This window comes from Copadichromis virginalis, linkage group LG14 (genome assembly GCF_057382275.1).
Source record: "Copadichromis virginalis isolate Kocher_CV1m ecotype Utaka linkage group LG14, C_Virginalis_male_GT1.1, whole genome shotgun sequence".
Taxonomy (NCBI): domain Eukaryota; kingdom Metazoa; phylum Chordata; class Actinopteri; order Cichliformes; family Cichlidae; genus Copadichromis; species Copadichromis virginalis.
The window spans coordinates 28,346,547-28,360,940 of NC_140631.1; the positions used below are offsets into that span (position 1 = coordinate 28,346,547).

At 39.4% G+C, this 14,394-nt stretch overlaps 2 protein-coding genes across 3 annotated transcripts; both read left to right on the forward strand.

The window, feature by feature from the left end:
- The first annotated feature begins 212 nt into the window (after nucleotides 1-212).
- LOC146694159 (extracellular calcium-sensing receptor-like) lies at nucleotides 213-3,400 on the forward strand. Of its 2 annotated transcripts, none has more exons than XM_085478835.1 (5): nucleotides 213-418; nucleotides 548-833; nucleotides 949-1,773; nucleotides 1,868-2,098; nucleotides 2,231-3,400. In XM_085478835.1, the coding sequence occupies exons 1-5, from the start codon at nucleotides 213-215 to the stop codon at nucleotides 3,398-3,400; spliced, it is 2,718 nt and encodes a 905-aa protein (XP_085334961.1). The 2 variants fall into 2 exon arrangements, with proteins under 2 accessions (XP_085334961.1, XP_085334963.1); XM_085478837.1 differs by lacking the exon at nucleotides 213-418 and having other exon boundaries at nucleotides 582-833; nucleotides 2,231-2,354; nucleotides 2,487-3,400.
- A 2,063-nt stretch (nucleotides 3,401-5,463) lies between these two features.
- Nucleotides 5,464-9,438, forward strand: LOC146694160 (extracellular calcium-sensing receptor-like). The gene is made up of 7 exons (XM_085478694.1): nucleotides 5,464-5,487; nucleotides 5,627-5,811; nucleotides 5,992-6,289; nucleotides 6,526-7,317; nucleotides 7,408-7,635; nucleotides 7,833-7,956; nucleotides 8,525-9,438. The coding sequence occupies exons 1-7, from the start codon at nucleotides 5,464-5,466 to the stop codon at nucleotides 9,436-9,438; spliced, it is 2,565 nt and encodes an 854-aa protein (XP_085334820.1).
- The last annotated feature ends 4,956 nt before the right edge of the window (nucleotides 9,439-14,394 follow it).

Consider the following 14,394-nt stretch of genomic DNA (forward strand, 5'->3'; position numbering starts at 1 on the left):
ATATTACTTTCGTAGGAGGCCCTCTAAGCCCATTAACATCCCTATTCACTGGTCAGTCACAGCAGAACCAATATCATTGGTAGAGACAAAGACAATAAACACAGCTGTCACCCATAAGTCCCTGTGGCTTTGTGACATAAAAGTCATATTAAAAGCAGTGTTGAGGAGGCTTATCTTTGAGCATTTGTTAGGAAGCATTCAGCTGAGGAACTATGCTGCTGATAGCCAACCTACTACTTCTTTCCTGTCTGGCTGTGAGAGAAGGGAAGCCTGTGTGTCAGACCTATGGGACAAAAGAACTGTCTCAGTTTTCTAAGGAGGGAGAAATCAACATTGGAGGAATTTTTTCTTTCCATCAGAACCCCATCACTGTTTATCCAACTTTTGAAGTCAATCCAGGAAAAATACAGTGTGAAGGGTAAGACTGGGATGAAATAATTTATCTATAAATCCTATTACAATATGGGTTGTTTGTTTATATTTTAAATATAATCTTCCTCTTTGCTTATTTCTGCTATGAAAACTTTGGTCCTTCTTCTTTGTCCAGACTGGACCCAGGAGAGCTTCAGTATGCATACACTATGATGTTTGCTATAGAAGAAATTAATAACAGCTCAGGGCTGCTGCCAGGAGTGACACTTGGTTATAGGATCTTTGATTCCTGCCCCAGTATACCTTTGTCTATTAGGGCATCACTAAACTTGATGAATAGATATGAAAGTGGAGCAGGGAGCTGTAACAAACTTTCCAACGTACATGCTGTCATAGGAGAAACCACATCCACCTCCACGATAGGCATTGCACGCACCATGGGACCATTCCATATACCCGTGGTGAGTGTTGGGGGCATGCATGCTCAATGCACACATAAACTTCCTGAGATGCAATAATCTTCATTAAATGTCTTCAATGCTCAATATGACATTTAACCATGTTATTGTTTTCCAGATCAGTCATTCAGCTTCTTGTGCATGTCTTAGCAACAGAAGAGACTATCCTTCTTTTTTTAGAACCATACCTAGTGACATTTACCAAAGCAAAGCATTAGCAAAGCTTGTGAAACATTTTGGCTGGACCTGGGTAGGAGCTATCAGAACTAATAATGATTATGGGAATGGTGGTATGGCCACTTTCTTGGAAGCAGCAGAAAGGGAAGGTGTGTGTGTTGAGTACTCAGTGGCCATTTACCGAACTAATCCAAGGAAGTGGTTCTTAGATGTGGTAAATATTATAAAGAAATCCACCTCTAAGATAATAGTGGCATTTGCTGATGGCACAGACCTTGACATACTTTTTAAAGAGCTTCATGCTCAAAATGTGACAGGCCTGCAGTGGGTTGGGAGTGAAGGCTGGATCACATACCGTTATATTGCCTCTCCAGTAAATTACGCTGTGGTTCAGGGGGCAGTTGGCTTTGCAGCATTAAATGCTCACATTCCTGGACTGCAAGAGTTCCTAGCCAGCAGCAGGCCTTCCACCGTACCTGGGAATCAGGGCCTTGTGGAATTGTGGGAGACAGTGTTCAGGTGCAACCTGTCTCCTCAAACAGAGACTCATGCTGAAGATCTGACAATAGCCTGCACTGGAAAGGAGTCTCTCCTGCATGTGAAGACACGTTTCACAGATGTGTCAGATGCCAGCCTGCTAAATAATGTGTACAAAGCCACATATGCTGTTGCTCATGCTCTACATATGCTATTTACTTGCAAAGATGAAAGGGAGCCTTTTAAGAACAATACTTGTGCTGATACGGAAAATGTACAACCATGGCAGGTAAACATAAAAAGAAACTACTGTGTCTAAATGCAAAATGTTATTTTTAATGACTATTGTTACATAGTCAGATAACATTAATGTTTGTCTGTAGGTACTGCATTACCTAACCAAGGTCAATTTTACAACTAAGACTGGTGAAGAAGTGGTCTTTGATGAGTTAGGTGAACCTGTGGCACGTTATGCATTGGTGAACTGGCAGATGGGTGAAAAAGGTTACATACTTTTTAAGACAATTGGTTACTATGATGCATCCCAGCCTGAGGGTCAGGAGTTTAAGATGAAAGCAGGTGTGAGAGCCATCTGGGCAGGAGAGAATTTCGAGGTAAAACAACACAGATAATACTGTTCCTTTCTAACCCTAAAGTTCTGACGCTTGATCTTTTACAATCACACTAAATGTATACAATTGTAAATCTGGAAGTAAATTGTTTTTAATATTGTCCCTATAATGCAGGTGCCAAGGTCTGTTTGCAGTAAGAGTTGTTTGCCTGGGACCCGTCAGGCTTTTGTTAAGGGCAAGCCAATCTGCTGTTTTGATTGCATCACCTGCGCTGATGGGGAGTTCAGCAACACTACAAGTGAGACAGCTGGATTTCTAGCCTTTACTCTTGTGCTCATTGTGTTTCTGTTGGGCAAAATCACTGCCAGCACTTTACTGGTCTATTTAAAGATGTATGTGGTGTACATCATGAAGATATTTATGTTTTCAGATGCAGTGAAATGTGACAAATGCCCTCCTGAATTCAAGTCCAATGAAGAGAGAAATAATTGTGAAATGAAAGCTATTGAGTTCCTCACGTTCACAGAATTATTGGGTATACTGTTGGTCTCCTTTTCTCTCTTTGGTGCGTGCATCTCAATGACTGTAGCCCTAATATTTTTCCAATACAGACACACTCCTATTGTCAGAGCAAACAACTCTGAGCTCAGCTTTTTGCTGCTCTTCTCCTTGACTCTGTGTTTCCTGTGTTCTGTGACCTTCATTGGCCGGCCCTCCGAATGGTCCTGCATGCTTCGACACACAGCATTTGGCATAACTTTTGTGCTCTGCATCTCTTGTATGCTGGGGAAAACGATAGTGGTTGTAATGGCATTCAAGGCTACACTTCCAGGCAGTAATGTTAAGAAGTGGTTTGGACCTGTACAGCAAAGACTGAGTGTTCTAGCATTCACTCTCATACAGATTTTGATTTGCTTAGTTTGGTTAGCAATAAATCCACCATTCCCCTACAAAAATATGAACTACTACAAAGATAAAATTATACTTGAATGTGCCCTGGGATCACCTCTAGGGTTCTGGACTGTGTTAGGATACATAGGGCTGCTGGCTATGTTATGTTTTGTACTTGCTTTTTTAGTTCGAAAGCTGCCTGATAATTTCAATGAAGCTAAATTTATCACTTTCAGCATGTTGATATTCTGTGCAGTGTGGTTAACCTTTATACCTGCTTATGTCAGCTCTCCTGGGAAATTCACAGTTGCTGTGGAAATATTTGCTATTCTGGCCTCAAGCTATGGAATGTTATTTTGCATTTTTTTGCCAAAGTGTTACATTATTTTATTAAAACCTGAAAACAATACAAAGAAACACCTGATGAGTAAAGGGACCTCAAGAACGATCTGAGAGGTTGCTAAAAAAAAAAAACAAAATTGAATCTGTCCTTTCTATAGTTTAAATATTGTTCAAATAATTCAAAACCCACTGACATCTAAGAAAACACAGCAATTAATTGTTTCAAAAACAAATGCTGGTTCACTACATGAAAGAAGGAAAGAAAGAAGCAAATAACTATAGTCCTTCCTACAAGCTCTATATCGTATATTAAATATTCCCAACAAAATCTGTAATTTCTTTTCCATGTAAAAAGTTCCGTTGATTTTTTTTTTACATTTTTCTTTCCCTTAATTAATATTTGTACAAATAAAGTTTTGATAAATTCTGAATGTTCCGTTGTGTTATTTTGCGCACCCATAAAAAGTGAATAATGACAGACTCCAAGACTGTGTATGTATCAAAATTCCATTCAATTCAAGTCAGTTTTATTTATATAGTGCCAAATCACAACAACAGTCACTTCATGGTACTTTATATAATATAATGTAAAGACCCTGCAATAATGGAGAGAAAACCCCAACAATTCAACAACCACCTGGTGACAGTGATAAGGAAAAAACACTCTTTAACAAACAACCTGTGGAAGAGAGTCAGAGATTCATTATAATTAATGATTAAATGCAGAGTGGTGTATAAACACATAGTGTGTGCAGAAAAAACACTACATGCATCATGAGAAAGCCACCAGGAGCCGAGGTTTATTTCCTTACTGTGGTGAGTTCTGAAACATGACTATCACTCTTTCAATAAACTATCCCACTGCAGATTATCAGTTAGGTCTTTAACAACTAATCTTTTTTAAATAATTGAAAAAAGGAAGGCTTGAGATTGGCCTTCAATTAGTTCAAATGATCGCGTGATGACATTTAAAGTAATAGTTTAATTACTGCCCTGAAAAATGACTAGGGCATATAGCCCATTAATAGAGATAGACTGATCATATTTAAGATTGAAGCATTAAGTAGTGGTAAGACTTCTGTGAGCAGTCTTGTAGTAATAGGGTCCAATAGAAATCTTGATGGTTTATTACAAAAGTTGTATTGATCAACAACTACTGATCAACGACCATTGATCAAAGACCAATGATCAATGGCCATGAGTACAATTCAGAGTTGATTCAGAGATGGTCTTTCCCTTTTCACGTAAATGGCTTCCCTTGACTTCCCGCTCAAACCAGCGTTCCTCCCTGTCCAGGATCAAATCAAATCAAATCACTTTTATTGTCACTTCACATTACTGGTACACTGTACATGTGAGTGAAATTCTTGTGTGCAAACTTCACAAGGAACAGTGGTGTGCAAAATGCAAGAAACAAGAAACAAAGCAAATTATAAGAATTGAGAATTATAAGAATAATACTAAGCAAGCCTACCGTATACTTACCGTTAGAGATTGACAAGGTACAATGCACATGCTATGGTAAGGGGTAGCCAGGATGACAGGTCAGGGGGAAGACATCATCAGTGCGAAAGGAACTGACTTGAAAGATAGGATGATGGAGTCGGAACAATACTGGAAGAACATATGGGAGAAGGACGCAACTTAAAATACGCTCAGTGGCTAGGGGATCTGAGACAGGGACCAGTAACCATCACAGTGGCAGATATCCAAGACAGGGTCTCCAGTATGAAGAGTTGGACAGCACCAGGGCCTGACATGGTTCACGCTTAGTGAACTACTAGGTATCATACTAGGTATCAACTGAGTTAAACTGAACTGAAGAGCTTCACTCCTCAAAAGCTGTATAAACCAGAATAAAAACATGTCTGAAATTTTTCTTCCTGTTTGCCTATTGTACAAATAATTGAAAAACCAATTGAAAATGTTGAAGTAAAAGGAAAGGAAATCATATGGCTAACTTTATCAGGCTCACAAACGTCTGATTTTCTCGAATCTACATGGACCTATTGAAATGATAAATGTTATATTGCATCCGAATCAATGAAAGTTGAAAACAATGAATTTATGGTAATTTATGGGCATGGTAATACAGAGAGGACATTTACAATAATTCAGTAGTGTTTTGCAGGGCCACTCCTCTGGCCCCTCCTTTTGTTCCACATAGAAGAAGCATGATGGTTCTGTTATTCATTTTTGCTGCTTCAAAATGTATAAATAAAGTCTGCATGTTTCACTTAGACTAGGTTACTTGCAATGCCACCCAGTGGTTTATTTTTTACAGACAGCATGTCATTTACACAGAAGTGGCCAGAACAGGGGTGGGCACTTTTCCAACTGTTATTGGTGGCATCTTTCTCTCAGGCAAAAGAACCTGTGTGCATACGAAGAGGGGATCCTGAGAATCCCCAGTTATCTAGGGATGGGGACATTATACTGGGGGGGATGTTCTCTTTTCACAGTAGCTGGAATGACAGAAAGGATACCTACATGCAGAAACCACTGCCACTTCAATGCACGAGGTAAATAACATTATAAAAATAAATTTAAAATAGATAAATGATCTAAGACATAAAACAATTCATCCTTTTATTTCTTGCTTTTATCTTGTTTTTCAATTTTCATATAACTGACTGATTTCAGTATTTTATGTGTTAGTAATCTATTGTCTTTATGTCAACTTTTTCATTTTTTCAATGAAGTTTGAATTTCAGGGAATTTCAGGTCGCCCAGGCTATGCTTTTTGCCATTGAGGAGATTAATAACAGTACAGACCTACTGCCAGGAGTCTCTCTGGGCTATAAAATGTATGATACTTGTGGTTCCATTGCCCAAAGCATAAAAGTTGCACTAGCCTTGATGAATGGTAATCAAATTATTTTCACAGCACCTGAGGCCCCTTGTACCAAACCAGCACAAGTGCAGGCTATAATGGGAGAGACTTCTTCCTCTCCTTGCATGGCAATAGCTACCGTAATTGGGCCATTTTATATACCAATGGTGGGTAGAATAGCTAAAAATATTTTTTTTTCTGGAAACACAAATGTGACTCTTTAAAAGTTCTGCTTTCTTTGTATTTTCCATTTTAGATAACCCTCTTTGCAGGGATATAATGTGCTTAACACAGTGAAAACTGAAATTAAATGTGGATGTGTGCAACATTTTTTTTCTATTTTTAATGGTCAGTGTGACTATAATCTCTCTTTCTTTTCTTTTCTTTTTTTCTTTTTGCTTAGATGAGTCACTTTGCCACATGTGCTTGTCTCAGTGACAAAACCAAGTACCCATCCTTCCTCAGAACAATACCCAGTGACTACTACCAGAGCAGAGCCCTGGTCTATTTAGTAAAGTACTTTGGATGGACTTGGGTTGGAGCTATTCGAACCAATGATGATTATGGAAATAAAGGCATGGCAACATTCACAGAAACTGCACAGCAGCTGGGCATCTGTCTGGAATATTCTGTATCTTTTTTTAGGACAGATCCCTATGAAAAAATTCAAAAGATCATTGACATTATAAAAGCTTCAACCTCCAAGGTGATTGTTGGCTTTCTGTCCCACTTTGATATGGATGTGCTATTACATGAGTTTTCTCTCAACAACCTCACTGGTTATCAGTGGATAGGCAGTGAGTCTTGGATATTTGATTCTCAAACCGCAGAAATGGATATACATCACATACTGGATGGTGCCATTGGTCTTTCCATTCCCAAATCACACGTCACTGGCCTGAAGGAGTTCATGCTGAATGTGAAACTTCTTAATTCATCTAATGATTTGTTTACTGAGTTCTGGGAGGCATTATTTAACTGTAAGTTCAAGGAGTTGAAGTCAACAGCAGAAAATCCGAGAGAGTGTACCGGACATGAAGATCTTACTGGAGTTAAAAACAGTTTCACTGATATGTCACTCATGCCTATCTTTAACAATGTATATAAAGGAGTGTATGCAGTGGCCCATGCCCTTCACAATATCCTCAATTGTAATAAAACATGTGAGAAAAATGTGCAACTAGATCCATTCATGGTGAGGTTACATTTAAACAAAAAGTAGCAGTTGTGCTGTCTGTGTTACAAAATGAGATTCAATAAATTAACAGACTGCCTGTCTTCTTAGATTTTGCAGCGCATTCTAAAAATTTACTTCAAAACAAAAGAAGGAGATGAGGTTTACTTTGATGAGAATGGAGATCCAGCAGCAAAGTATGAAATTATAAACTGGCAGCCAAGAAAAAACGGCATTGTGGAGTTTGTGACAGTTGGCCTTTATGATGCATCACTTTCTCCAGGCAAACAGCTGACTCTGCAAAATAACTCTTTAATCTGGGCAAGAAACTCAAAGCAGGTGAGTGATCAATAAACAATGAGTACAAATAATAAGCTTATTAAGAATAAAGAATTAATTATAACCAGGTGTTATTTTAAAACATTTGAACTTCATGCATATAAATATAAAATATGCATATAAAATTAAGAAATGATTGTAAAGATCATCATACATGCAGTTTATCCATGGTTATTATTGTACATTTATCCATACAGGTGCCTGTGTCAGTTTGCAGTGAGAAATGTCCCCCAGGAACACGCAAGGTTCTCCAGAAAGGAAGGCCTGTTTGCTGCTATGACTGTATAAGATGTGCAGAGGGAGAGATAAGCAACACTACAGGTGTGGTAATATTTCAATAAAAAAACTTTAATGAACTACAAGCAATATTACTGTTCATGTTCCAGCATATTTTTTCATTCTTTCGCAACATTGAGGAAACCCCTCAAAAAATTTGAATAATTATGCTCTTTTTTTCTATACATAAAGCAAATGAAGAGTGAAATATGGGGCTGTTTCAGCCTACTGTGAATAATATGAGCACACTCCCTGCTTCAAAACCTGCCCTATCTATCATAACTTTCGTTGTTGTTCCAGCACCAGTTGCTTTATACCACAGCATGTAATTTCTTGATGCTGCAGTTTGTTCAGAATTAGTGTCAGTTTTACTGAAAAATGGTCAACGATGTTTGAAGTGACTTATTTACCATTTTTCATATTGACTGTGCAAAAGCATTGTCAACACATTTTTTCTCATCTTCTCATTGTGTAGCTTTAGCAGTAGCCTGACCAATGTAGAGTAATACTGTAGTTAGTGTGCTAGTGAGTATAATATGCTGTAAAGTAGATTCAAACGCATAAATCTAGTAAATCTCCAGAATTCTAACATTGTGTTAACATTAATTTGCAGATTCTGTTACCTGTTTGAGATGTCCCCCTGAATTTTGGTCAAATGAAAGAAGAGACACGTGCATAAAGAAGGACGCAGTGTTTCTATCATATGAAGAAATTATGGGAGCACTCCTGACTGCTGCATCTTTATTTGGAACATGCATGACTACTGGTGTGGCATTAATATTCTTCAAATACAGGAAAACTCCTATTGTGAGGGCAAACAATTCTGAGCTGAGCTTCCTGCTGCTCTTCTCTTTGACATTGTGTTTCCTGTGTTCTCTGACATTCATTGGTCAGCCCTCTGAATGGTCCTGCATGCTGCGACATGTAGCTTTTGGGATCACCTTTGTGCTCTGCATCTCTTGTGTTCTGGGGAAAACAATGGTTGTTTTGATGGCTTTCCGGGCAACGCGTCCAGGTAGTAATGTTCAGAAATGGTTTGGACCTACACAGCAGAGACTCTGTGTTACAAGTTTTACTCTTATACAAGTTATCATATGTATCATTTGGTTAACAGTTTCGCCTCCTTTTCCATTTAAGAATTTTAAGGAAATCAAAGACAAGATCACTTTAGAGTGTGCTCTGGGCACATCTGTGGGCTACTGGGCTGTGCTTGGCTACATTGGACTTTTGTCTGTCTTATGTTTCATTTTTGCTTTTCTGGCTCGAAAACTGCCTGATAATTTCAATGAAGCCAAGTTTATCACCTTTAGCATGTTGATATTCTGTGCAGTGTGGATCACATTTATTCCAGCATATGTCAGCTCTCCGGGGAAGTTCAGTGTTGCTGTAGAAATATTTGCTATTCTTGCCTCCAGCTTTGGACTGCTGATTTGCATTTTTTTTCCAAAGTGTTATATCATCTTACTGAAACCAGAAAAGAACACGAAAAAGAACATGATGGGGAAGGGTCCACGATCGCCATCATGAAAATAAATAAATAAATAATTATTTTGTTTGTGTGTGTGTACGTGCTTCTGTGCTTGGTTTGTTTGTACCAGCAGAGAATGCAAAAATGCAACCATAACACATTGCTCAGACATGCTTGGTCAAAATGACTAAGCAAATATTTTAACAATGTCTGCCTTTAACATGCATGATTTAATTTAAAAAAAGAGACCATATTATGATTGACAAACAGAGAGTTTTGAAGAGAAAAAGTGACAAAAAGTATTCCTTTGTACATGAATTAAAAGAAGATCATGTTGAAATGGAGGCTCATGTGAGATTGAGCTAATGGTAAATCTGACTGAAGATAATAGCATAAATTGAACAAGACATGAAGTGAGAATATTAATATGTAACTGAACATTCACATGGAATTATTGACTTTTCTTATTAAAGCAGCAAATAGAAAAGAAAAAAAATGTGATGAATTCATATTAATGAAGTAACCTTTGTCCTCATTAAAAGCGGGTGAAAATTCAGAGAGACTGACATTGAGTGATTGTATGTCAGAATCTGTGATTGGATGTCTAGAGAGAGGGAGAGAGAGAGGGGTATGCAAATCAAATTGACAAATGAGTATAAAAGGGGGTACCCAGGAACATCTGAGAGCTGTGTCTTCTTGTAGTTCTCGCAATGAGCAGACAACATCATCTGAAGATTCGGTCTGTGGACTCACTAATTTGATTTATAATTTTTGACTTTTTTCTGCTAATTTTTGTTGTGTTAGAGTATACATGCAAGAGGATTTGCATTTCCATTGTTTCCTACTGGACTTGGCTCCTCTCCTAATGGGTTATAGTTACACTGAAGAGATAATATTAATATTAATATTCAATTGATATTATTTGAATCTGCTTTTTCATTGCTCCTGCTAAATTGCTTTAATAAAAATATCCCACATTTAAAAAGTAAATTGCGGACATTTCCTTTTTAACCCACTGTGAAACAGTAATATTAAAAATCTGAGTATTGATCTACATTAGTATAAATACTACAGGTTACTCCAGCCTTTTAAAAGTAACAGACCCCTGGGGCAAACTGTTCAGACCACTAATCAAACTCAGCCATATTCCAAGAGCATTGATCTAGATGAAAGCTGCCGCAACAGGTGTTGCTGGTAAATACTGGGCCTGCAAGGCTACTTTTAGCTCCAGGGTTTTTTTTTTATCAGAGTAGGCAGGGTAGAAACCTGGGGGTTAGAGGCAGTTAGTCTGGAGGAAGTCCCTTCACCCATCGGCTCTAAGCTCTGCACAACCTACTGAGTAATACACAGTAGGTTTTAAACAGAGTCAATCCAGACTTCCTGTATTGGGGTGCTGGTTTTACAGGTCGACAATATATTTAAAGAAACTTTTTAGTAGTAGTTACAGGTTTTGTTGATTTCAAAGAACGGAATTTCTTTTCATTCACAAATTGTGACTGATCGTTCAGACCCAAGGTATGACGAGACATACAGAAGGTAGGAGACAATGCCACTTGCAGCTTAATAAAATATCACCATTTTCCTTCTCACCTAATGTTGAATTCTATAAGATTATTTGGGTAACAATGGACAGTTTGAGCTGAGACAATGGAGTTGGTGCAGAAGGTTATGTAGTCAGTGATACACTCATTAAGTCCATTGATGTCCTCACCCTTGGGTTCACAGAGTGTCTCCCAGTCTGTCATCTCAAAAACCGCCCTGTAGTTCTGCTAAAGCCTCTCCCTACCACCTCCTAATACTCCTAGTAGTCACAGGCTCCTTCTTCACCATAAGCACATAGCGGTGGATATGGTGATCATCTGACCTACCCAGTGGGGGGAAGAACTGCATGCATCCTTGACGTTAGCATACAGTAGGTCCAAATTCCTCTCCCTCTTGGTGGGACAAACCACATAGTGTGTAAGTTGGCTGTGTAGCGCCCTAGGGGACATGGTTGAACTCACCAAAGATAGCAATGAAGGCACTCGGGTGCTGAGGCTACGTCCACACTAGCCCGTATAGATTTGAAAATGGCATTTTCATCTGAAAACGCTCCGTGTACACACTATCGTTTTCAGTGGTTTTCACAGAGTTGTGTGTCCACATTGAAACAGCCGAAAACACTTACCTTCCAGTAATGCACATGCATGAAACGCATTTATTCTGCCACTTATTTACTTTCCGGCTCTTTAAAATTTCGCGGCAGAATGCTGAGGAAAAGCACTGAGTTTTTTAAATGGACTAACAATGAGGTGGAGTTGTTGCTGCGAGTAACACATAAGTACAAAGTTGCAAAAGCGAGTGAGAATTAAAGAATCTGAAGAAAAGCTATCAGCAGCATGTACAGACTGATATTAATCTTTAATAGGGCTGTCAAAGTTCGTAGCAAACAAAACAACTCAGAATCAGAATCAGAATCGTGTTTATTGGCCAAGTATATGTGGAGACACATACAAGGAATTTGGTTCCGGTAGATGGTGGCTCTCAAGCACAGCAATGTAAATCACACACACACACACACACACACACACACACACACACACACACACACACACACACACACACACACACACACACACACACACGCACACGTGTCTATATATACACATTACACATACATACACATACATACACAAAGCTGTGTAAACCAACTATAAAGAACTTATATACATAAAGTACAGAAATCAAATGAGGTGGAATGAATACTACAGAATGTACATAACGTGCAGTTGCAGTCTGGCAGTGGGAGCAGTGCGACAGGTCAACTGTTTAGAAGGGAGATGGCGAGGGGAAAGAAACTGTTCCTATGTCGGGTGGTCCTGGTCTGCAGGCTACTGTACCGTCTGCCAGAGGGCAGCAGATCAAAAAGTCTGTGTCCAGGGTGTGAGGGGTCTGTCATGATTTTCCCTGCCTGTTTCCTGGTTCTTGAGAGGTACAGATCCTGGATGGAGGGCAGGGGGGCGCCGATGATCCTTTCTGCTGCCCGTACAGTCCGCTGCAGTCTGCTCCTGTCCTGTTTAGTGGCTGCACCATACCAGACTGTGATGGAGGAGCACAGGACAGACTCAATGACCGCAGTGTAGAACTGGATCAGCAGCTCCTGTGGAAGACTGTACTTCCCCAGTTGTCTCAGGAAGTACATCCTCTGCTGGGTCTTTTTGAGGATGGAGTTGATGTTGGTCTCCCACTTCAGGTCCTGGGAGATGGTTGTACCCAGGAACTTGAAGATCTTCACAGTCGACACAGGGCTGTCTGATATGGTGAGGGGGAGCAGAGTTGAGGAATGTCTCCTGAAGTCCACTGTCATCTCTACAGTTTTAAGAGTGTTCAGCTTCAGATTGTGCTGACTGCACCAGAGTACCAGCCGCTCAACTTCCTGCCGGTATGCAGATTCATCACCATCCTGAATGAGGCCAATGACAGTGGTGTCATCTGCAAACTTTAGGAGTTTAACAGCCGAGTTCTTGGAGGTGCAGTCGTTAGTGTAGAGGGAGAACAGTAGTGGTGAGAGGACACATCCTTGAGGGGCGCCAATACTGAGGGACCGAGTTTCAGAGGTGATCTCCCCCAGCCTCACTTGTTGCTTTCTGTCTGTCAGGAAGCTGGTGATCCACTGACAGGTAGCTGGTGACACGCTGAGCTGGGAGAGTTTGGAGGAGAGAAGTTCAGGCACAATGGTGTTAAAAGCCGAACTAAAGTCCACAAACAGGACCCTGGCATAAGTTCCTGGGCGGTCGAGGTGTTGCAGGACAGAGGTGGGACCAAGTCATTGTTTTGCAAGTCTCAAGTAAGTCTCAAGTCTTTATCCTCAAGTCTCAAGTCAAGTCTCAAGTAATGTCAGGCAAGTCAGAGTCGAGTCTCAAGTCACTGGTGTAAAAGTCCGAGTCAAGTCACAAGTCTGAAACTTTGAATTTCAAGTCCTTTCGAGTCTTTAAAAAAAAAAAACACGGAAAAATAATGTTGCAGTTATATGCTAAATGTAAATATTAGACCATGTAATTTTAAAATCTGTGTTTTTCTCAACACATGACAAAATAGTGAACTTAGAAAATATACACAAATTGTGAAATTGCACCTCTTTAAAATGCAGCTCAATTAAACTTAGCTCCAAGAATAATTTTCACCGACAGTTCTGAGATAAGCCGCATGTTATTCTTGGATGCGGTTGTAGGACCAGCTTTAAAATCGCATGACAAAAATATCATACACATTAAAAAAAAACTGTATCACCAACGTAGCCTGGACAACATTTGCTAGTTAGATGAAGTCAGCTATCTCATCTTAGCATATTTATATGCATATTTATAATCATACGGTTCTTGGAGTGAGTGCACACACTCGTGAAGTTTAGTAACTTCCGGTCACTGCAACAAGCCCAGGTACAGTTTACCGATGGATGGGTACAGGACCTTGAAATGCACCGTGTAGAACGAAAGACCATCGTACGTATCATAAGTTTACCAGTCTCACAAATTGTCGTCATAAATACACATTTGTTAACCGTTTATTAATAGCACCTTTGAGCTCAATGGTAATTAATTAGTAGTGGAAATAATTTCTGGTACCCATCACAGAAATGTAGCAGTGACAACAATATTGTATGCTGTAATCGTACTGGGCAATTAGTGATACAAAAAACCTGTTTTATCCTGTGAATAAAAGTATATGTTTTTGTCAATGTACCATAATAACAGAAGCGAAACGCAATATTGTGTCAGGACAATTCACTATTTATGCACAATAAATAAAGGAGCATAGCGCGACAATTTCTGTTCAGCGCCAGACTTGCTTGTAACCTATATCACTAATTATGTTATGAAAATGACGTATTAACTACTAAAAAAACACTGACCTTCGTGTAAATGCTTGGAGCAGACTAACCTGTGAGCTGGAGTGTTCTGGGACGTTATATTTGATCTTTGAATGGCTGCAATCCAGGCCATCCGTCGCGTCTTTGTTACTTCGGAAACATGGCT

What these genes read in the sequence shown, in the direction of transcription:
- LOC146694159 (XM_085478835.1), top strand. Translation starts at nt 213, where the DNA reads ATGCTGCTGATAGCCAACCTACTACTTCTTTCCTGTCTGGCTGTGAGA. An exon ending in GACCATTCCATATACCCGTG is followed by an intron (nt 834 to 948) that starts GTGAGTGTTGGG and finishes ATTGTTTTCCAG; the next exon opens with ATCAGTCATTCAGCTTCTTG. An exon ending in AAAATGTACAACCATGGCAG is followed by an intron (nt 1,774 to 1,867) that starts GTAAACATAAAA and finishes GTTTGTCTGTAG; the next exon opens with GTACTGCATTACCTAACCAA.
- LOC146694160 (XM_085478694.1), top strand. Translation starts at nt 5,464, where the DNA reads ATGATGGTTCTGTTATTCATTTTT. An exon ending in TGGTTCTGTTATTCATTTTT is followed by an intron (nt 5,488 to 5,626) that starts GCTGCTTCAAAA and finishes GCACTTTTCCAA; the next exon opens with CTGTTATTGGTGGCATCTTT. An exon ending in GGCCATTTTATATACCAATG is followed by an intron (nt 6,290 to 6,525) that starts GTGGGTAGAATA and finishes CTTTTTGCTTAG; the next exon opens with ATGAGTCACTTTGCCACATG.